We start from the raw sequence: 23,502 nt of genomic DNA, 5'->3' as shown, positions 1-23,502 counted from the left end.
CGGGGGGGGGGGGGGGGAGACAGCGGGTGTGGTGAAGGGGAGGGGAGGGGTGGGGTCGTGAGGGTCAGAATTTGACCTTTGACCTCTGATAAGGAGGGGAGCCAACCGCCAACGGAGCTGTTTGGATTGACTCGGGTCTGTGTGGGAAACACAAAGCCCTCCCCGCTTGGTTGGAACATCCAGCCTGCCTTTTTTATAATTATTGTTCTTATTATTATTATTAGGGTGGGCACGATAAGCTAGCTCACAGAGAGCCAAAGCTACGACACACAGCGGGGCTAAGCCTAGCGACGACACGCACCGACTTTATGTGTAGATGGTCGCAGCCAAGGGTCGTCTGCTGTACCGCACCTCTCCCCACCACGCCTACGCTGCACCCCCCAGGGGCCCCCAGGGCCCCCCCCGGCCCCCGGGCTTCAGGAGGCCAATGCAGACCTAATAAAGAGACTGAAGGGCCCGTGGCTTTCACTGTAATTCTGTTCTGATGTAGAATGCGAGGCCGGACGATAAACGCTGTCAGACAATTTTCCCTCCAGTGTTCAAGTCGGGAACAGAGGAAAGAGTGATGGGATATTAACTACAGATCACTGCAGCAGTGGTGCATGCTGGGATTTAGAGAATCGAAAGACTTTCTACCGACGACAACCATGCTGCAATTTGAACTCTTATGTAAAAAAAACAAAATAAGTTGTATTTTCGGGGAAATCATCTCAAACCCCATATGAAATCTATTTTATAATATTTAATAGTTTATTGTTTTGTATATTTTTTGTTTTTCGTTTATTTTCAATTGAATATGAATTATAATGAGATATTTTTATACTCTGACATCAAGTTGTGTGGCGCCTCAGGGATGCTCCCCTTAGTGGTTCTGCTGGTTTGTGTTTGTGCGTCCTACCAGGCAATCGGTCCATTTGCAACAGTTGTGTTAGCTTTAAAAACAAATTAAAAATCAACATGATAACAGCCTCAAAGAGGCTTGGTGATTTATTTTTGTATGTTTAGACGTGTTGCAGCAGCAGTAATGTCACTAGAATCATTGCTGAACAGGCCGCCCGCCTGTGTATATTGTATATTCTCATTCACTATTGTTGGTGCCAGCTAATTTGGGAATGTGCAGTTAGATACGCATTGCAAGAATGGCTCCATGGAACATATTGCACTTAATAGCCAGTCTGGCATCTACATAACCAGATCATGCCAAATGTTTGAGCAGCTACAAAGGATGACTGTGGTTCTGAAGGAAGACTAGTCTGAAGGCCTCATGGAAAACAATAGGATGCTTTGGTCCACTGCCCTCTCTTTTCTAAAGTAAATAAAATGATGTATCCCAGAGCTATGCAATACTTTGAGTGGTTACTCTAGACAGGCGGCTTATCCATTTGAATAGCTTATTGAAAAGACAAAGAGTTATGTTTGTTAAGAGATGGACCAACAACGTGTGGTCACATAATTCATGTTGCCAGTTGAATATAAGCTATCCTTGATCCAGCACTGTTTAAATGCTGTTCATATGCTGCCATCCAACAAATCAAACAAATATCCAACAAATCAAATTGTTACCTTTTGCAATAAAATATTTGGAATTGTTTACTTTTTCTGACTAAAGGTTAGAGGAACACATTGCCATCTGTTATTCTCAAATGCCATTTTAGGGATTTACCAAAATTGTTTCTTAATGAATGGGACTAAACATGACAATAGCTATGTGAGACCAAATATGACTCATGTGTTTGGAAATAAACAGATAAAATAATACCAACCAGTTGTCCTTTTTGTCAGTTGCATATGGTTACGATCTGTTGGTGTTTTATGGATAAATGCCATATGGTTTCCCTCTGGTGGCAAATGGTGGAATGCACACTTTGTGTCTAAACCTGTTGAACTTTAAACTTTCATTATGATCGAATTTGTTTTGAGAAAGGTGTCATCATCATGGCAAACTGAGACTTCATAGATTTCATCCCTGACTTCCACTTCATCATATTAGACCTATAACCCTATACATGTAGGCCTAGTACTGTTCGTTTTCTCCTCATGACAACCAATCTGACTGTTGCTATGGCGCTGTTGCATGGACACGGGGTAATTGTTATGTTGTTGTTATGATGTTATATCCTACACGTGAAGCTCCTAAGATTTGGTTGGTTCGCTATCTCGGGATATTAGGCAATTTCCCATGATTAAGATCTCATACATGGTATATTGTTTTCATCGCAAAAATGTCGGTATCGTGGTATCGTTGGTATCGTTTTTATTTTTGGAGTGTTCACGTGTATATATAGGCCTACTGAAACAATTATTCACCTCAGGCTCCGTGGCCGCCGCCCCCCATACGCAGAGTACGCAGAGCTCCTGGCGGGGGCCCCCAAAATTAAGGTTGCTAAAAGAAATCATAACAATTATTACATTATTACATTACAAAATAGGCCTATATAAATAGCTATTAACAGGCCCACCGTTGTTATTTCTTAATTGTGTACCCTATCACTCAATTCGGGCAAATGTTTTTACTTAATATATAAAAAGAGTTCCCTGAAATGGTACAGCATTCAAAGCTCTCGTCTTTTCGCATCGGAGGCGGAACATCCTTTCTCAGCGCAGTTTTTCGAAACTGAAACTCATTAAAACATACGCCTATCTACGGTCAAAAATCGGACAAGTGGCACTTAAGTGGCGCATAGGGTGTCTTATGATGACTTGATTAGCGATTTTGCTCCCAGGAAAAGTCGTCTCGCACCTTTGTAAAGCCTCCTGCAGCTGCTGAGAATGCACACGCAATTTAGTATTGCACACTATCAGGAGTCCTGCATCGTGTAGGGAAAATATTTTTGATTAGGAGAATACTGTACTTTGAGGTAGTTTTTTGGTGTGTGACAAATAGTTAGGTGTGTGTGTGTGTGTGTGTGTGTGTGTGTGTGTGTGTGTGTGTGTGTGTGTGTGTGTGTGTGTGTGTGTGTGTGTGTGTGTGTTTTGATGACTTCGTTTTATACCTTATTCATGTGCATAATTATTTTCGTTCATCTTTGGAGCATGCAGTTATTATATTGTAATGCTGCTGTTAAAAAAGTTTGTTATATTACTTATATATTATTTATATATTCCTTTATATATTACTGATGATGCTGCAGTTGAGGCTGTTATTTTGATACTCTATGATGACATATTATGCTTAGGGCCTCCAAAAGCTTAGCAGTGGGCCTGTTCCCCACTATTCACTTCGCCAAATAATTGTTAATTATACTAGAAGGACAAACAAGTAGCTTTAACAAATGTTTTGATTTTATATTTCTGGAATACAGAATATATTTGAATTAAAGAATATGTTGGTGATATGGGGGTAAATGGTTTATCATCAGGTGCTTGGAGGGCACTCGAAGGCCCTACAAGATGCCTGGAGCCACCATTAAACCACACACCTGTTTTGGGCTGAATCTCGTCAAATCACAGCTGCACTTTTACTGTGAACACACCCAGAGCTGTGAGGAGGTGGGGAGAGGAGGTGGGGAGAGGAGGAGGGGTGGGGAGGAGGGGTGAGGAGGAGGGGTGAGGAGGTGGGGTGAGGACAGGAGGAGGGGAGAGGAGGAGGGGAGAGGGGGAGGGGAGAGGAGGTGGCGGACTGTACTGGGATGTGGCGTGGGGTAAGTGTGGCAGAGAGGGAAGTGGTGCAATTATTTGGATACGTCCCGTGACATGTTGTCAGACAGACATGCAAGTGCCTACTGAAAGGTACACAATGTGATGTTTAATAACATTTACATCCATACCAATAGGCAGTCAGACTTTCCATATTAGTCAAGTCAGCAGTGACCAAAATGGTGCTTTACACACATTATCCACGAGGGTCTGTCCATTTAATGCACTTCTGGGCAATTTCTTAGGCATACCAGTAACCCTTAAAATAAACATATAAAAATGAGTATGTGTAATCCATAACCTTTTCCTGTAGTTATGCTACTGAAAGACTTAATCAGAAAAAACATTGTACCCAAAACATATTTACCTATTTTATAATACAAAACGTCGCAGACTGCAGCATCTGTCTGCCTCTATTAAGACCTCCTCAGTACGGTGTCCTACACAATACATAACTGTCTGCAAACCTGCCCACTCCCCATCCGCATGCACTATACACACACTCAACACGACCTGTATCTCCCCACTAAGGCTAGCAGGATGATACAACATGTTATGGATAACCAGTCTGCTCTCTAGTGGCCAAGTGGTAGTATGCATATTTCGTCACTCCCAATGAAACTTTAAACCTGCATTTATTCTCCATTGTTTATTGGAAGATTTACTCATAATAGGTACCGAAGTGAGCTTTATCATATGCCTAAAATGTATGGACAGGATTTGTGTGATTAGACCTAGACGAGTGATTCGGTCAAAAAAGTATTAAGTAAACTTCAATCAACCACCTTAATGCATCCAGTATGTTAACCACTAATGAAATGTGCGCACCGCTGCTGACAGACTACCTGCCGTATCTCTGCACACTGTTTGTTTTCTGGATTATACAGGCGAGTGTTGCCATGGGCCTGTTCCCATGGACACCATACACACACGGGAGGCTGTAGGCGCTGGTCAGCAGAAAGAGAAAAGCGGCCTGGGACCGAAAGAAACGCGTTTTCTTTCTTCATTTTTTAATACCGAGACCATGTCCATCAACGCTCGTCACGGATTACCCTTCCTACCGGGGAACTCATTCCGGGACATGACGGTAGCCTAAATACGTGTTTCAGCAGTCGGCTGGTCACTGCCTGTTCCGACCAGAGGCTCTTTTAACATCTAAGGACCGAACAAATGCTTTCAATTATTTATTTGACTTGGATTTATTTGATCTTATTATATTATATATATTTGAGAAATAGGCAACATAATATTTTTAAAATATATAATATTGTGGAGGATATTGTGATAGAGGATACAGCCATGTGTCTTCATACCAACAGAGCTATGGGCCATGTGTCTTATAATAACTACTAGAGCGTGTTTCTTTCAGTGATTGCATATTGGCCGACCAACTAAATAGAAATAGAATTGAAACTTCATTTAAGAGAAAAAGAAAAGTTGATATGTAAACTGCTACACGTGTTTATTGGACAAAGTCACACAGCTACCAATGCATAATCTATTCACCTAAAGACCATAATCTACAATCAGAGTAGGATATGACAAGTATCATTCTTCCAGGCTTGACTATTCCAGGTCATGACTATTTGCAATTAATTAATCTCCTCAAAAAGGTTGAACTATAATTATATATATTTTTTAAAATAGCTGTGTGCACATCTGGCCAGGTGCAGGACAAATAAAGTAATATAGAGTGAAAGAAATGTAATGTCCGCAGCACTGCTTAAGCTCCCATATTAATTGAATAAAAAATTCACAGCAACGTTTCGACACTGTTGGGTCTTCTTCAGGCAAATGGACCATTTGCCTGAACTATAATTATAAACATTCTTCTTCTATTCTCAGAACAATTTAAAGTAACCTAATTATTTTTGTATGGCTCTGTCAACCGAAAAGGTTCCCAAACCTGAACTAATTTGAGCTGATAAAAAGAGGCTAATGTTATGCATTAGCCTCTTTTTATTAGCTCAAATCATTTAGTTTACTCAGAATATTTATTATTTGTTACTTATTCTGTTTACAAACATTTACAACAATATTTAACATGTTGTCAAATCCACAACTCTATTTTTTCTCTGTGAGTAGAAGTCTGCGTATCACCGGACCCAGACGCTGGCCTATAACAACGGCTTTGCTCTGCCCCGGCCTCCCACTGTCGGCATTGGACAAGATCCCCTCAAATCGGAAGAGCTTGCCTACAACTACACCAATGAGCTGTCTAGTGAGACCTTAGCTCTCTTCACAGAGCCATCCAGCCACGCCCCCGTGGTGGAGTTCATCCCGGCTCACGTAGCCCTGGATAAGAAGGTACCCCTACACACACCACTCTTATATCCATTCACGTCTGCTCCTTCTTGACGATCTCAAGGCTGGTGGGTTTTCTAGGTAACTTAGAGGCACACAGTAGGCTTGACGGTTGCTGGTTCTAAAGGGTACTTAGGTGTCCTTGAGCAAACACCTGCTTACCTGGGGGCTGCCCTAATAATTATTCACTATGAATAAGTATGCTGTATTGAATGGGAGACATGAGTCTTAGATTAGTTGGACATGAATCTGTCATTGGAGTGGCCACAGGTTAAACAATGGGAATGCAGCTAATTGACTATTTTATCCACAGCGACTCCGTCACTTCAGATACATGTCTGTAAGAGCCCGGTAGAGGTCAGGCGTCTTGCTCAAGAGGCAAACAGTTAAGTGCTGATTATGGTCCCTCGTTCACGCAACGCAAGGGAGTTAAGCCAGGGGTGTCAAACGTATGGCCTGTGGGCCTAATCCGGTCCGCAGTGTAATTTAATCCGGCCCGCCAAATAATATCTAATGTCTATCAGAACTGGCCCACCGGCATATCGCATTTCAGAGTCCTGGTGCAGTAACACTGGCACGTCAACGACTTTGGCCCGCGACTTGGTCCAAGACTTCAATTTTGGCCCGCTGTACAGTTTGAGTTTGACACCCCTGAGTTTTGCACAGTCGCGTATTGCCCGCCCGTACGCAATTTCCCGTACGTGAGTTCACGCCCACTATCACGCTGCAAGCATATATAGTTGCGGATCTGAGACACGCCAGTAGGTGCAGTCTTCTCCTGAACAGAGGTCCAGTGCTTATAGATTCTATAGCCAGTATGATCACCTGACATATAGGCCTACCACCTGTGCTTAGACAACGTTTTTGTAACCTACTACAAGTAAATTGAATATAACAGAAGCAAGTACATTCCAAAATATGTTTTTATTTTGTGCATAGACGTAGACGCACAGTTCAAAAACACAATGTTGAAAATGCAATGTCCAATCAACCACACAGTTACAAAATACACACAGAGCAAAATTAGAAAAAGAGTAGGAGAAAAATGGGGGGGGGGAAACATTGCATATCAGCCTGCAATGTGCAATCAACTACACAGTTCAAAAATACACACAAAACAGTGCAAATGTAGAAATAGAGTAGAGAAAAATCGGACATTGCAAACATTGCAAATCAGCCGTGTTCATGTGACTGTAGAGGTGCACTTGCTCAGCAACTCTTCCTTTGAAATCATCCATTCTTGCTCTCTGTGGTTTTTCCGGTCTGTCTGTCCACTCGTACGCCAAGTGACAAAAATCGTGCGGATCCGAGCCATCAGACGCGCCTTAAAAAGGGCGGTGCGACAGCCCGTGCGTGGGGCACGTGACCGTCACGTGACCGCAATTTTGCCTGATGTGCGACTCGCACGTTCTCTCATGCGCGACAGTAAATCAGGCTTTACGGACCCCTTACGTCCTTGCGGACCCTCCTTGCGTCCACCGCAAGGGCCTGACGTGCGTCTCCCAAAAATTGTAACCTTCCGTCGAGGCGACGCAGCCGCAAGGGCTGTGATTGGTCCGCTCACTAAAACCCGACGCAGAACCATAAAGGTTCACGACTGCGTCGGAGCGTATGCCTGGTCATTGCGTTGCGTGAACGTGGAACCATAATCAGCCCTTTAGACTGCAGAAATTGGGACTCGATGGGAGTCAAACGCTCGAACCGCGGCCTTATCCTGGTTCCAACCCCCCCACCCCCGCCCCCTCCTGTCCCTCCCCTCGGCCCCTCTACATCGCCGCAGGTGCTGCGTTTCCACGGTTACTTCCAGCAGCGCGTGCTCCACTCCCCGGACGAGGAGTACCGCGTGCGGCCCGTGGTCCTCTACTACTACCTGGAGGACGACAGCGTGTGCGTGATGGAGCCGGCGGTGGAGAACTCGGGGCTGCCGCAGGGCAAGCTGATCAAACGCCAGCGGCTGCCCAGGAAGGACTGCGGAGTGCCCTACCACTGGAAGGACCTCAACCTGGCCCTGGACCTGGAGGTGTACGGCGTGCTCTACCGCATCACCAACTGTGACGCCTTCACGCGGGTAACGCCTCTCACCGTCAGCAGGATTCATCTGCCTTCGGGTGTCTGTCTGTTTCTGGTTTTCTGTCTCAAATTGCCTGTCTGTCTGTTTTTCTTTCGCTCTCAGTGCCTTGCTGTGTCTGACTGCCTGTACCTGTCTGTGTTGATATCTGTCTATCCGTCGGCTCTTGTCTCATTGCTCTCAGTCTCTCAGTATCTGTCTGTCTCTGTGTATATATGTCTTTCCATTTGACTGTCTGTCTGTTTCAGCGCTCAATCTGTTTCATTTATAAGCAACAATGGTGTAAAGGCGTATATAGGCATGAGGATGTAAAAGATGATCTTCTTGTGGTGCTGATGCGGGTCATTGATCCCCAGGAGTTCCTGGAGAGTGAAGGCATCTTGGTGAATGACCCTGAGCCCATGCCCGTCGACCCCTACACCTCCCACCGCGCCCCGCCGCAGCGCTCCTACGTCTCGCCCTCCAACTTCGACCACCAAAAGCAGTTCCTCACCATGGACCGCAAGGTAACAGCTGTCTCCAAAACGGCCTACTGCTTACCGACACCACCGTAGTTCCATTCTTTTCATGGAAATACAACTCTTATTCTTATTCTCTTATTTATCATTGACAGACCAACCTTATCTACCCTGAGATGATGATGATACACCCTCTCCTATCTGACTCCCTGATCCTCGTTCCCTATCCCTGTTCCCCATCCCTGATCCTCGTTCCAAATCCTTGAACCTCCTTCCCCATCCCTGATCCTGGTTCCTGATCCTGGTTCCCAATCCCTGATCCTCGTTCCTCATCCCTGATTGGTTCCACCATCCCTAATCGTTCTCCTTCTCCCAGGTGCTGCGGTTCTTTGCCCTCTGGGACGACAAGGACACCATGTACAAGGAGACGCGGCCCGTGAACATCCAGTACTACCTGGTGGACGACACGGTGGAGATCCGGGAGGTCCACCAGGCCAACAGCGGGAGGGACCCCTTCCCCGTGTTGATGCGCAGGCAGCGGCTGCCCAAGACCATCAGAGAGGACAGCGGTGAGTGGAGGTCGGCTCCGACCGTAAGCAGGCGACTTATGCCCCTTTTCCACCGACAGTACCGGCTCAACGCCTCCACTCGCCTCGCCTTTTTTTGCATTTTCATTGGCAAAGTAAGTACCTGGTACCTGGTACCGGGTACCTTTTTTAGTAGCACCACCGTCGAGGTTCCAAGCGAGCGGAGCTGGTACTTTTGCATGACGTAAACAGGCCGCTGGCCACTGATTGGCCAGCGGCTGCATACGGGAATAATCACTCAAAGTTAAGTTGTGTCCGGCGTGGCTGGAGTCCACGGACCCGCTCCCGAGGGGGATACGGATCTGCGTTTCTCCGTGTGTGTCGCTCCTTTCCCGGGGCTAGAGTTAGGCTGCGCATGGTTGTGTGTGTCCGGCGTGGTTGAGTGTGTCCGGCGTGGTTGTGTGTGTCCGGCGTGGTTGAGTGTGTCTGGCGTGGTTGTGTGTGTCCGGCGTGGCTGGAGTCCACGGACCCACTCCCGAGGGGGACACGGATCAGCTTTTTGCTGTTTCGTTTTAGTGTCGTTCCTTTCCCAGGGCTCGAGTTTCGCCTCGATCAACGTTACCGTATGACAACAATAGACGCGCAGTCATTGCGCTTTTTATTTTATTACCCATCATAACCTTTCCCGGGAATCAGGAAATAGTCTTGATCAGATTCAGATTTCCCGGGAATCCCGTCTCCCGGGATTAAAACCTAATGACGACCCGCCCATGTTGGAGAGGTTCTTTTCTATGACCTGCCCACGTTGAATAGGTACTTTTTTAGATGGAAACGTGACGTGCCTGGAACCAAACCAAGTCATGCCGCAAGTCGTGGCAAGTTGAGCTGGTACTTATTACATTAGTGTATTTAGTTTGCACACATCAGAGGAGTTGCATGACTGGCAGAGTAGATGGGCAAGCATAGGTATACACTGCTTATTAAAGTATATCCCTACCATGGAAGATCAAGAAGGAAACGATAGATCAACCAAACCCTGTAGTGTGTTATACCATATTATAGATGTCCTAAACTACAACAAAAAAGAAGAAATTATCGTAGTAAACAATCCACTACTAGAATTGGGCAATATACAAACATCACATGTATCCATGTGTGATGGGTGCACCCACCACACCGCCTAACCCAGTGCAGAGGTGAGGAATCTTACCATGTACAATACCATGTACCAAATACACACAATGAGAGACAACATGGCCATTAGGTGGCCATGTTGGAACTAGAGCTAAGTGGGAATTGGACCAAGACACCGGGTTAGTGCCCCTCCACTTGAGAACACTACCATGGTCATTAAACATGGTCACAGAACTTGGGTTTAACGTCTCCTCCTAAAGACGGTGCCTCAGGACAGAGTCTCAGTCCTGAGGAAATGGGGGATATTTTACAGGCCAGAGGGCGGAGCACCCCGACTGCCCTCCTACCAGTGCCATCTGGTCTCCCAAACAAAGATGGACCAGGCCAGCCCTGGTCAGCTTCCAAAGACATCAGCAGTGCTAGGCAGAAAGCCATGGTGCCGGAAACATGGAGAACATTACATATTTCAAACCTTATATTGTGATCCTGCTCAAGCTATAATCTTATTTCAGAATGAGGAATCACTGTATCACAACATGGTAGTAATAAATCAACACCATACTTCTGTTCTTCTGCATTCAAATACATCTTGACTGATGGACTGCTTTCATGCATGGAGCTGCTCCCTTTCTGTAACTCGTAATCGTAATACCGCAGATTCATTCCGGCTGATTGAATGAACCGACATCAGATGCAGGCGCCCTCATTGAGGGGTCACTTCTGCTGACACAGGTTCAGGCTAGGCAGTACGAAGAGACATGGGTCATTTTACACAATATTGACAGATATCCTGATATGATTATGACTTCAAAATACCATTCTAAAATGGTGGTAACTCAAACTAGGGTCACTCAAACTAGTTTTCCTTTCTTGATTTTTCAAACCTTTTGATCTTCTTATCAAAAATGACATTACCAATCAAAAATGGTAAACAATAACATGTAACGATTACACAGTCAGAATAATTCCTCGTCTCCCCCCTCCTAGAGCCCTTCCCTCGCTGCGTTCTGGAGGTCTCCCCCCAGGAGGTGCAGGAGTACTACTCCCCCGGGGACTTCAGGGTGGGTGAGACCATGAGGCTGATGGGCCGCGCCCTGCGGCTGTACGACTGCGACGGCTTCACCAAGAGCTACCTCCAGAGCAACCACCCCGAGGTGGAGGTGGAGCGCGTGGAGCCGCCCAGGGCGGAGGAGGCGGCCTGGGACACCGAGAGGGTGGGATACACTCTGTTGTTTTGTGGATGTGTTTCATGTACAGTTTGTCTTGAAATGTGAACCTGTTCAAAAATACTCTGCTAAAGTGGATTATAATTCATGCAAGCTATGGGAAATTGAATTTTGAAAATTTTTAATTGAACTTTTTTCTGCACACCTTAGATATTTTTTTTCCTTCCTTCTCTCAAATTGAAGAGCTTATTTATGAATGACTATGGGAACCCAGAAGCCAATTCACTGAAAATGGTTAACTTGTTGATGTTCAAAGAGTTGATGAACTCTTCTCTCCCCTCGCTCCCCTCTCTCCCTTCTCTCCTCTCCTCGCTCTCCCCTCTCTCCTCTCCTCGCTCTCCCCTCTCTCCTCTCCTCTCCTCTCGCTCCTCTCCTTGCTCTCCCCTCTCTCCTTTCCTTTCCTCTCCTCTCCTATCCTCCCTCTCCTCTCGCTCATCTCTCTTCTCTCCTCTCCTCCCCTCACCTCTCCTCTCCTCTCGCTCCTCTCCTTGCTCTCTTCTCTCTCCTATCCTTTCCTCTCCTCCATCTCCTCTCCTCTCCTCTCCTTCCTCTCCTCGCTCCTCTCCTCTCCTCTCCTCCTCTCCTCCCCTCTCCTCAACTCTCCTCTCCTCTTCTCTCCTCTCCTCTCCTCTCCTCTCCTCTCCTCACATCTCCTCTCCTCTCCTCCATCTCCTCTGCTCTCCTCTCCTCCATGTCTTCTCCTCTCCTCTCCTCTCCTCTCCGCTCCTCTCCTCTCCTCTCCTCTCCTCTCCTCCCTCTCCTCTCCTCCCCTCACCTCTCCTCTCCTCCTCTCCCTCCTCTTTTCTCCTCTCCTCTCCTCTCCTCTCCTCCCTCTCCTCCCTCTCCTCCCCTCACCTCTCCTCTCCTCTCGCTCATCTCTCTTCTCTCCTCTCCTCCCCTCACCTCTCCTCTCCTCTCGCTCCTCTCCTTGCTCTCTTCTCTCTCCTATCCTTTCCTCTCCTCCATCTCCTCTCCTCTCCTCTCCTTCCTCTCCTCGCTCCTCTCCTCTCCTCTCCTCCTCTCCTCCCCTCTCCTCAACTCTCCTCTCCTCTTCTCTCCTCTCCTCTCCTCTCCTCTCCTCTCCTCACATCTCCTCTCCTCTCCTCCATCTCCTCTCCTCTCCTTTCCTCTCCTTCCTCTCCTTTGCTCTCCTCTCCTCCATGTCTTCTCCTCTCCTCTCCTCTCCTCTCCGCTCCTCTCCTCTCCTCTCCTCTCCTCTCCTCCCTCTCCTCTCCTCCCCTCACCTCTCCTCTCCTCCTCTCCCTCCTCTTTTCTCCTCTCCTCTCCTCTCCTCTCCTCCCTCTCCTCCCTCTCCTCCCCTCACCTCTCCTCTCCTCTCCTCTCCTCTTTTCTCCTCTCCTCTCCTCTCCTGTCCTCTCCTCTCCTGTCCTCTCCTCTCCTCCCCTCTCCTCCCTCTCCTCCCCTCACCTCTCCTCTCCTCTCCTCTCCTCTCCTCTCCTCTTTTCTCCTCTCCTCTCCTCTCCTGTCCTCTCCTCTCCTCTTTTCTCCTCTCCTCTCCTCTCCTCTCCTCTCCTCTTTTCTCCTCTCCTCTCCTCTCCTCTTTTCTCCTGTCCTCTCCTCCAGGAGGTTCCTCCATACAATGGCTTTGGTTCTCTGGAGGACTCTCTCCAGAACTGTCTGCACCTGATCCCTCAGCCCCCCAAGAAGGACCTGATAAAGATGCTGGAGAACGACCATAAAGTTCTGCGATACATCGCAAGGCTGGTCAGTCTTTAGGTCACGGAAGCCGTGCGTGTGTACACAATGTTTCTACTTATGTTCAACTGCAGATGGTTTAGGGCATGCCCCTTTATTTTTATTGCATTTTAGTTCCTTCAACTATTTTCATAATCGTAACAAAACTATTTCACCACTCCCCCTCCTTTCCCCACACACAGGACTCCAACAACCCCCATGACCAGGGCCGGCACTTCATCCTCTCCTACTTCCTGGCTAGCAACATGATCAGCATTTTTGAGAAGCCCACCAGGAACTCGGGGATCATGGCGGGCAAGTTCCTGGAGAAGACGCGCGTCCCAAAGCCGGGTTTTGAGGCGGACAAACCCCAGTTCTACTCGCCCGCGGACCTCGCCATCGGAGCCACAGTAGTTGGTGAGGGCCGTCCTCATAATCATCGCCCCCTAGTGGCCGGTGGACTTCCTCTGGAACGGAGGCGTTACCGCACAGGCCAATGCAGTACTTGATCAGCTAAATGTAGATTGAATGTCTGTTATATGATTTGGATGACCTACCTGATCAAGACCTGAGGGATGTGTGTGACCCTGTTCTGTTATTTCTTCCCTGGGCTTCAGTTTTCGGCCATCGCTTTGTGCTGACCGACGCTGACCACTATGTGCTCAAGTACCTGGAGTCGCAGGCCGCCCAGATCCCCAGCCACACGCTGGAGTCCTTACGCAACAGGCTGGGGGTGCATCCAGATCAGGGGACGGGCACCAACCCACCAGAGGAGGAACACGGTACAGACACGCTTCCAGAAGTAAAACTCAGGCTGCAATTAATGATTTATATTACTATTTGGGGTTATTCCAAATTCCAGAGCCGAGTTTCTGTCTTACATTTGTGTATTTTTTGGAGAGAAAAGCTAGGAAAATGTAAAAGTATTAACTCATTAGCAAATGTTTGGTGTTTTCACTTGATAAATGAACTCCCTGTTCGGTTCAGCAATACAAGTTTTTAATCTATCAAGCACCTTGAAATTAAACCGAGAACAAAAACTAATCAAAGTATTTTTCTCTCTCTCAGGGAACCAAGGAGTTGTAGAGCCGTCTTCACAGGGCCAAGAACCGGCTGCTTGACGTCCCCTGGCCCTGCAGTGTTAGTAGCTGGCCTGCTGCAGACTGCTGCAGACTGTACCTTCACAACACTAGAGTATAATAAAACTGTATCTTAATTACTGCTGTGGTTGGTTCTGTGATCTGCTGACAGTGTTTTCAAAGAAATTAACTATTCCCTGTCATGCTTTATTTTGTGGTCATTACAAAATAGACATGTTTAGTTGATGATCATGGTGATATTCATGGTTTATATCCACAACGGTTTCCTGAAGAGGAACAGACAAGTTAATCACAATAAAGTTGACTTAATGAACCATTTGAGAAATATGCTTCATTTAATTATGTAATAAATCTTGAACAAAAGATTACAAAAAACAAAACACATGTATTGGCTTGCAGTATCATTAAACATACATACAGAAATACATGGGGTTTACATCCAAGTGCCTAGCGAGAGGACCAGGACCAATAGGAAGAAGAGCTAAGGTGTCCACTTAGTTTTAATTGGCTACATCTCGCTAAAGCACCGCCCCATTCATTACAATAATACCATTCCCTGGTATTAAGGTAATATGCAACGTACAGGACCATCCGACTGCATACAGTATCTATTGCGATTCTCCATTGCAACAGTAACATTTTTTTTGTGCAGAAATGAGTAAAACAAAATCCAAAAAAAGCAAAGCTAGGTCTAACCGTGATTCCAAAACGTCGGCCACATCTGAACCGGTACAGTACGCATGTATGACCATTAGACATTGACACGTTCAATTTTGGCACAGGTTATACATTGTTTTTGTGTGTGTGTGCTGCAATAGGCGTTTACAAGTAAATCATTCAATATCCTATACCAATCCGTACGGTGCGATAGCAAGTAGCACTCTGTGATATAAAAAAAAAAAACACAAAACAAAAAAATACTGATATTATAGAAAGCGAAAAATGTCTTTAGAACTCAAGGGATTTCTGTTTCAAGGTGGCGGTTTTTATTTATCCGGCGTTCAAGCCGGTGTCCATAGCGACCGAGTCCTGGAGACGCCACCGGACATCAGGACGTTGATGGCGGTCAGCGGTCAGTTTCTCCCGTGTGCTGCTGGGATCCATAGTCTGGGTTTAAGGCCGCTGGTCAGGGCAGCCGTCACAGGGCCAGGCCTAGGGGGCTTTGATCTTCTTGGTCCGAGGGGAGGCGCCGTTCTCTGCCTTGATCACTCCGTTCTCATGGTGGCCAACTGATGGGAGACGGAGGAGTAGTAGTAAGAGAGAAGGTCAAAGAAAAGGAAACAAAGAGAGAGTGAGTGAGTGTGTGTAAGAATTCCCTAGTCACAAAAATACACATGACAAAAGCTGATAAAATGATTTACATATTTTCGTATTGCCACTGGCAGCCGAATCACTTTGAATCATCCCTCATTCAAGAAAGAAGGCAAAACAACAGTGAGGTATTTGCTTATATAAACAATCTTTACTATATTTATTTTACCCCCCTAACCTTGCTCATAGTAACCCAACTAGCTACTATCCGTAACCGTACAAGACCGCCAACTCACGCGAGTCTCTCTTCAGCGGCCGCAGGGCTGGTTTGGGCGCAGCCTTCTTGCGTGCGTCCTGCGTGCGTCTGAACTCACGCCATCGCCGCAGCTGGAACCGGATGAACTTCCACAGCAGCCAGGACTGGGTGACACACACCAGCAGGAGAACGGTCATCCTGTGACAGAGAGGCCAGGGTTGGTGGGGCTGAATGTGGCGTTGTGTATGTGTGAGCGAGCGTGTGCATGAAAGATGACCAGAATATGGTCTAGCGTCAGCACAGGCCTTTAAACAATTTTTTATAAAATACAAATGTGTAAGAATGACATTATGGGAGACAAACCTCTTTTTTGATCTACCGTTTTGCTTGAAGCATTGTATTAAGACATTGTGTGTGAATTCTATTAAGCACACCGTTAGTAGATACTATCATAAGAAAATCATAACCAAGTATTATCATGTTATTATTCAAATACATTCATAATCCAGTCACAAGTGTGCCTTCTGTTTTTAAACATGTTTAAAGAGACACGTTCAAACATAGGTTAACCCGATGGTACTCTGTGCCCTACCGTATCAGCACCGTGTTGAAGTTGCCCATCTCCAGGTCAAACCCCTGGTTCTCCGCCCGGGCCAGACCGAAGCCCACCGCCAGGAAGCTCAGGGTCAGGGTGACCATACGGGTGAACACGAAGCCGGCCGCCCACAGGTCAAACCTGGACACCAGATTCACAGGTCAACTGAGGCCTGATGGACACACCGGCTCCTTTCCTTCCCATCAATCACAATCATTTCCAGTTATTTTGCTTTGTTGCGGAACAGCTACAATAATAACAGATACAATAACACTGCAATAGGCTAGATTCTTCGGCAATGTCAAGACATGACACATACATGTTGAGACACCAACACAAAGACTGTAAAAGCCAAAGTGTTGGATCGACTCATTTACATTTAGCAGATGCTCTTATCCAAAGCGCCTTACAATAAGTACATTTGTCAGAAGAAGGTGAAAAAATATGTGGCTGTCAGTATTCTTCAGGAAAGAGAAAAGAGGAAGCTTTTCATATGGAAGGAATCTACCCTCCTCATCACCATCTTCTTAAGCATGGGAGATCTTAGTGCAGCAAGCACCAGAGAAAGGCCCCGTCCAAATTCTCCCCCTTCCCCTAGATTTGAGCCCTAACCCTAGATTTTGCGCATTCCCGCAAAGGGGTAGGGTGTCCCAATACTTAAGGGAGCAAGGGGGAGTGCAGTTCTTCCCTTAAAATCAACCCTTGAACGCTAGCCAGCTCAGTAGCTGACTTGCAGCTAAGGGCACTCAAAGCAAGTGTTCTTGTTAAGGGGAGAGAAATGGGACTGGGCCTAAGCCTACACATTATCACATTGGATCATTCAACACTAATCAGATTTTATAGGAATGGTGAAATGATGGAGGCAAACATTTTCTGGTGGCTCTCGTCGGTGAAGTAGAAGAGGCGGGCGATGTGGAAGAGGAGCTCTGAGAAGTACTGGAGGAAGAGGAGAACCAGCCCCACACGAGACAGACTGCATTGTGGGAAGGAAAGGGGGGGGGTGTAGGGGAAGGAAGGTCAGTGATGTTTCAGTGGACACATTATGAAATGTACAGTAGTCATGCAACCCGCCTCACTTCAACATGTAGGCTGCCAGGACGTGGAGCAGGTAAAGGCAGATGTACTGCAGCTGTCGAGGAATCTCCTCCTGGGAAACAACAGGGAGGAGTGAACACACACAGAGACAGAGAGACAGAGACAGAGAGAGAGAGAGAGAGAGACAGAGAGACAGAGACAGAGAGACAGAGAGACAGAGACAGAGAGACAGAGAGACAGAGACAGAGAGACAGAGAGACAGAGAGACAGAGAGACAGAGACAGAGAGAGAGAGACAGAGAGGGATTTACCTTACATATCTATAGATATATCTATAGATATTGAAAAAGTACAGTATAAAAGCAGAACAATGGGGGTTCCCCATTTTGCATGCTAGGCGCTGCTCACGTAGATTCTCAGGAAACTCCCTATCTGTCCACTTCCTGCCTAGTAGCCTGAGAGTGACACCGGGTTATTCCACTAGTGACTGAGTCCCAGGAGAAGGGCTGGGGGCCAGAATATGTAGAATATAGCAGTTAGCATTAGGTGAATAAAGGTGTCTATTATGGCGCCTGACCATGCATAGAAAAAAACAAAAGCAAGGGAGTCCTGGGATGCCACCACTCTAGTGGACATCCTTTAGTTCTAAGGCCAAACCTGGAGTCATTGGGCTGGCTGCCCATGGTCTCGCCCTACTGACCTTGCGTACTTTCTGGAAGTACAGCTCGGGAAGAGCATGGAGCCAGTAGGCCAGCTGAGCCAGGTAGAAGAACTTCACCTGGAACCTGGACCAGCACGCAGAGAGACAGGGAGACACAGAGAGACAGGGAGGGAGACGGAGACACAGAGAGACAGGGAGGGAGACAGAGACACAGAGAGACAGGGAGGGAGACGGAGACACAGAGAGACAGGGAGGGAGACGGAGACACAGAGAGACAGGGAGGGAGACGGAGACACAGAGAGACAGGGAGGGAGCCAGAGAGACAGAGACACAGGCAGTGAGATGGATGTGGTGATAGCAGGAAGGGAAAGAAGACATTTCTGTTCACGATCATACTAGTAAAGTCTCATAAGGTCCACAAGGCTTCAAGGCTCTTCTGGATCTTGAATGTAAATTACTATTGGAAAAAGCCCAGCAGAGCTTTTCAAAGCAATATTTCTTTAAAAGCCTTTTGATTTGCTGCCCTTACATATCCAGCCTTCACGTTTCATCAATTATGAATTAAATTAATATTAGTGCAGTGGCGATCAAAACATGCCTGTTCGAAACAGGCTGATTGCTTGGCCTCCCCTATTTCTGCTTGGAGCTTTCTAACGAGCCGCTCATCCAAACAACCTCACGCTCAACCCTCAAACACTTCCTTGGGTCCTCACCAATACCCCCGACAAGTTGGAAATCGATCGCACAAAGGGTTGTCGTGTAAATTGAAGGCCATACAGACACACAAAGACTGCTCTAGTTGAAGCTGAATGAGCGTTCTCACCTGAGGTGAACGTGAGGGTAGTTCTCCCAAAGGCTGCTGGGATGGAGGAGGTACCCCTCCTGAAAGGTCAATAGAACAGTCAAGTCAAATGTATTTGCATGTCCTCTTATCACGGTTACAGTGTCGTTGGCCCACATTAAGCAACTGTAGAAGACAACTCAGACCAGCAGGACAACGAAGAAACTGGATCCTTCCTTCCAGGGATGACAAGGCATAAAGTAGTAAAGTGATAATGTGTATAAATTGTAGAAGGCAACAAGATAATTAGACAATGACAAAAAATGAAAGATAATACTGGGATTTATTACCCAGCTCTTCTTAATGCTTAATGCTCCATTAGTCCATAGTCACTTGAATGGGCCTTCCCGACTTCCAGTGGTCAATTATTTTTCGATAATTGACCGTTGCTAAGCATATAATGACCGCTGTCAAGGAAAGTGGATTTTTTGTCTCTGATTCACGTCTCTCGTATCACTCCGCAAGTAGTCCGGTAACTTATCAACCCCAGTGTATTCGGTTGCTAAGCGACGTCAACGTCTTTGGCGGACTATTTCTCTGCTGAGCAACACTACGAATGGTAACAAATAAATTGTAAAAAGACACACTGTGTGAAGTAATTTTTTCGTTTTGGCAAGTAGCCGTGTAATAAGCAGGATAATGTTTAGAACGCCGGCCATTATCGAAAATAAGCCCCTTCGGCGTTCTAAACATTATCCCTTACGTATCGACTCTAGCAACAGTGAGACTGTGTAGTCACTTTGACAACAGTGACACGGTGTAGTCACCTTGACAACAGTGACACGGTGTAGTCACCTTGACAACAGTGACACGGTGTAGTCACTTTGACAACAGTGACACGGTGTAGTCACCTTGACAACAGTGACACGGTGTAGTCACCTTGACAACAGTGACACGGTGTAGTCACCTTGACAACAGTGACACGGTGTAGTCACTTTGACAACAGTGACACGGTGTAGTCACCTTGACAACAGTGACACGGTGTAGTCACCTTGACAACAGTGACACGGTGTAGTCACCTTGACAACAGTGACACGGTGTAGTCACCTTGACAACAGTGACACGGTGTAGTCACCTTGACAACAGTGACACGGTGTAGTCACCTTGACAACAGTGACACGGTGTAGTCACCTTGACAACAGTGACACGGTGTAGTCACTTTGACAACAGTGACACGGTGTAGTCACCTTGACAACAGTGACACGGTGTAGTCACCTTGACAACAGTGACACGGTGTAGTCACCTTGACAACAGTGAGATGTGCTAAGCATTGAGTGCGTCCTCACCGTGACGAGGATGTAAAGGCTCCACACGCTGGACACCAGGTGGAACACACACAGCTGCCCCGACTCGTTGAACTTGGTGTTCTTGCTCTTGGACAGATGCAGGCGGCGGTTCACTTTCTGCAACATCAACCACATGTCAATGCAACTTGTGGCCTTCAGCACATGTAGAACAGAGTGTGAACTAAATCTGGGGTCACCCAATAGCAATGCTTAGCCCAGTACTTTCTAGTTACAGCAAACCCGCCCAACCAGCCACCTGACCAGCCACCCGACCAGCAACCCGACCAGCCACCCGACCAGCCGGCTGGGCGAGCAAGATATGAATAACAAAAGAAGAAATGAGCCTCTTCCTTGTGCGTGACGCCGATGAAGTGCGTCGTCGGTGACACAAATACCTGTATCCAGGGGCAACAAAATAAGTGGCCCAGGCTCCATTGTGCAGCAGAATACACACGTCTTGATAGAAACTATTCTATTCAATGGTATTCCCTTACGACGGCCTTTGTGGAGGTAAGCAATATCACTCCCTCTGAATGCCAGCGGCCTGTTTCTGTCTCCAACTCACACAGACCCTTCATCAGTGGAGCCTCACTGATCACTCATTTTTACAACACAAGAGTTCTGCATGCGTGACAGAAGAGGGAAATTGCGCATCCCCATTTGATTTTCAGGGGGACCATTATGAGTGGAAGACAGTTTTCAACACACACACAATCCATACATCGATAGAAGGCCAACATCGAGGTTTGACAAAGGTTCTCCCCTCATGTGCTTTGTGGATCAAGTGCCTGCTGTAAGATAATACCCACCCTGGGAGTCTCGCTATACAGCAATGTAGGTCAGGTCTCTCTCTCTCTCGTACTCACATCCAGGACGTACTCCTGCACCACAGCGTGCAGGATGATGGCTATGAAGAAGTAGAAGAGGATGGTCGCGCAGTCCCTCCATCCATAGTGGTAGAAGGTCACCTCACCATCTACACACACACACACACACACACACACACACACACACACACACACACACACACACACACACACACACACACACACACACACACACACACACACACACACACACACACACACACACACACGTAAGTGACATTGCATCCGATACTACATTGACAGAATAATATGGGGATATAATAATGTTCTCAATATTCTGCATAAATGAGAATGTGTAGTTGGAAAAAAAAAAAAAAATGGGAGCCATACCTGGCGATAACGTGCTGATGTTGTACTGAGGCTGAATGAACAGTATGGCTGTCTTCGCTGTTGCCTAGAAAACAGAAATGGGAATAGGCATCACAATTACCCCAAATGACACAAATGGGCATTCACAAGTATGACGTGGGCCAAGAAGTATGCTACTGGGGATTCTATTCGTCGAGACTGCCTTCTGTAATTTGACGCCACGGGGCAAATTCTAAGAAGATGACGACGTAAAGCTCTAAAAAAAAAAAATTAAACGTCCTCGGCATGACAAGGCTTGCATTGACCTGGGACGGGGGGGCTGCCCTGGGGGGGGGGGGGGGGGGGGGGCCTGCCCTGAGCGGCGTGTCGCCGGCTCAGGGGCCGTACACGCACATTCCGTGCGCGCCGGGGGCCACAGGTGTCTTTGTGAACAAGTTAGTCCAAGTTTAAAACCACCGACTGTAGGAGGCAAATTCCCAGCAGTGGCGTTTACATCCAAGTAGCGGTGTTACTTTAAAACTATGCAAACAAGGAAAGGAAATCCCCTTCCGAAAACGTACCAGACCCTTCCGATGTAGGATTCCGTACTGAAACACACGAGAACCACCGTAGCAGTATTAACACTGATAACTCGACCGTGAAGCCCACAGAGCCACGTTGTGTGGAGTTTTGTTCTAATCTGGATTGCGTTGGCATGCACTGTAAAGTGTTACGTGTCACTGGCCGAAGGCACCGACGTGAACGCAGTGTGTGTGCAGCTGAGCTCCTGCAGCGGAGCGTCCAGAGACGGAGACGTGGCAGTGAACAGGGGAGCAAGTGGTGGAAGCGGTCTTCTCCGCTCCAAAAGCTTTAAAACGACTTCACGAATTACAAAAAAGCAACATTTCGTGATGCAGTGTGGATTGACGTGTTGGATAACAACACGCATGAATGGCCAGGGGTCTGAGCCGGGGCATGCCGTCCTGTTACTATAGCCTATAGGCCTGAGAGAAACATGATCCACTCTATCCCATCGTCCCTTGGCAAGGAATTGGCCAATGCAAAGTAAAAGGGATACAACACTCAATTTAAATGTAGCGATTTCAGCCTATCATCCTTTTCAGCCTGGTCAAAAACGCTTAAAAGTAGAAACAATCAGTGGTCACTGATAAAGTGACTTTTAAAGTGTAACAATGTGTCATTAAGCCACCAACAGAGCCCATTGATAAACACAGCAACAGATGGAGGCACAAGCAACACCTTTGCTTTGAGATTGTAATGATTTAAAGCCGTTTAGTTTAGTTCCACTGGCGCTGTATCGAAAGATGATCAGAAGACTTGCCAAAGAAAACAGCTGGCAAATGCAGAATATGAGTTCATCTCACCTCAAACATCAATCCAATCAAAACGACAATCACCAAACCAAAGACGATGTCTGCATGGTTCTGGATGAGGAATTCCTGACTGAAGAACGGGTAGCTCTTGTTTCTTCGGCGAAAAGCCATTTCGGCAAAGAGAGAAGAGGTTTCCCTGATTTCCCTCTAAATCAGAGAAGATCTGCGAAGTTCAGGAGTAACTTTCTCGTCGATCTGCGCATGTGCAAACTCTTAAAGGGGCAACCACCACAAATTCCTTCATTGAAACTGCAAATGAAATGCAATGCTTTACTATTTTTTATTAAATTGAATCTAATACAGCCTAATTAAAAGGTGAGGCATTGAGTACATTTTCAGAAAGTAATTTTCCTACAACAGTAGAAATTCTAATTCATTAAGTGAAATAAGTGAGGCAATTTTCATCACACCGTTCCACATAGATATTTATAGATAGATATTTATTGCTTATTAAAAGCCACCAGCGGCTACTCTGCACGGATCACAATTTTAAGTAGGCAATAACCTGAGAGATTGAAATATGAAACTTGATACGTTCCAGTTTCATGTTTGAGTTCATTGGTGGATTTTACCACACTGATAAATACAAAAATACAACCCAAATTAAAAAAAAGCATGAAGAGAAATGCACAAGTACCTACCTATAGAGCCTGTGGCCTTGAATAACATTTAAAACACTTTTATCAATAGAATACCAGACACATAAAGAGACTTCATTTTACACGTGTCAGTTCAAACCACTATTCAACACATTACAGTACATTGTCAACATGTTTGGATTAATGTCAAATCATAATGTTGCCCAGTAAGAAACCCTTCAATTAGCACACTCCTCTTTGGAATGCATAACTGTTTCAATGG

General features: G+C 46.5%; 2 protein-coding genes across 2 annotated transcripts; one reads left to right on the top strand and one right to left on the bottom strand.

The window, feature by feature from the left end:
* Window positions 1-4,660: 4,660 nt before the first annotated feature.
* On the top strand, window positions 4,661-14,169 carry efhc1 (EF-hand domain (C-terminal) containing 1; the record flags this gene model as incomplete). Its single annotated transcript, XM_084483811.1, has 10 exons — window positions 4,661-4,723; window positions 5,722-5,943; window positions 7,721-8,008; window positions 8,365-8,514; window positions 8,843-9,035; window positions 11,115-11,341; window positions 12,938-13,078; window positions 13,252-13,465; window positions 13,666-13,830; window positions 14,117-14,169. The coding sequence occupies 10 exons, from the start codon at window positions 4,661-4,663 to the stop codon at window positions 14,167-14,169; spliced, it is 1,716 nt and encodes a 571-aa protein (XP_084339937.1).
* Window positions 14,170-14,473: 304 nt separating this feature from the next.
* On the bottom strand, window positions 14,474-22,801 carry tram2 (translocation associated membrane protein 2). The gene is made up of 11 exons (XM_084483539.1): window positions 22,633-22,801; window positions 21,290-21,353; window positions 20,939-21,048; window positions 20,073-20,189; window positions 18,769-18,827; window positions 17,985-18,069; window positions 17,327-17,397; window positions 17,119-17,223; window positions 16,248-16,391; window positions 15,696-15,853; window positions 14,474-15,377 (listed from the first exon to the last, which is right to left on the bottom strand). The coding sequence occupies exons 1-11, from the start codon at window positions 22,750-22,752 to the stop codon at window positions 15,301-15,303; spliced, it is 1,110 nt and encodes a 369-aa protein (XP_084339665.1). The 5' UTR covers window positions 22,753-22,801; the 3' UTR covers window positions 14,474-15,300.
* Between the last annotated feature and the right edge of the window lie 701 nt (window positions 22,802-23,502).

This window comes from Micromesistius poutassou, assembly GCF_964030765.1.
Source record: "Micromesistius poutassou genome assembly, chromosome: 19".
NCBI classification, from domain to species: domain Eukaryota; kingdom Metazoa; phylum Chordata; class Actinopteri; order Gadiformes; family Gadidae; genus Micromesistius; species Micromesistius poutassou.
This window is presented reverse-complemented; position numbering and strand designations above follow the sequence as displayed.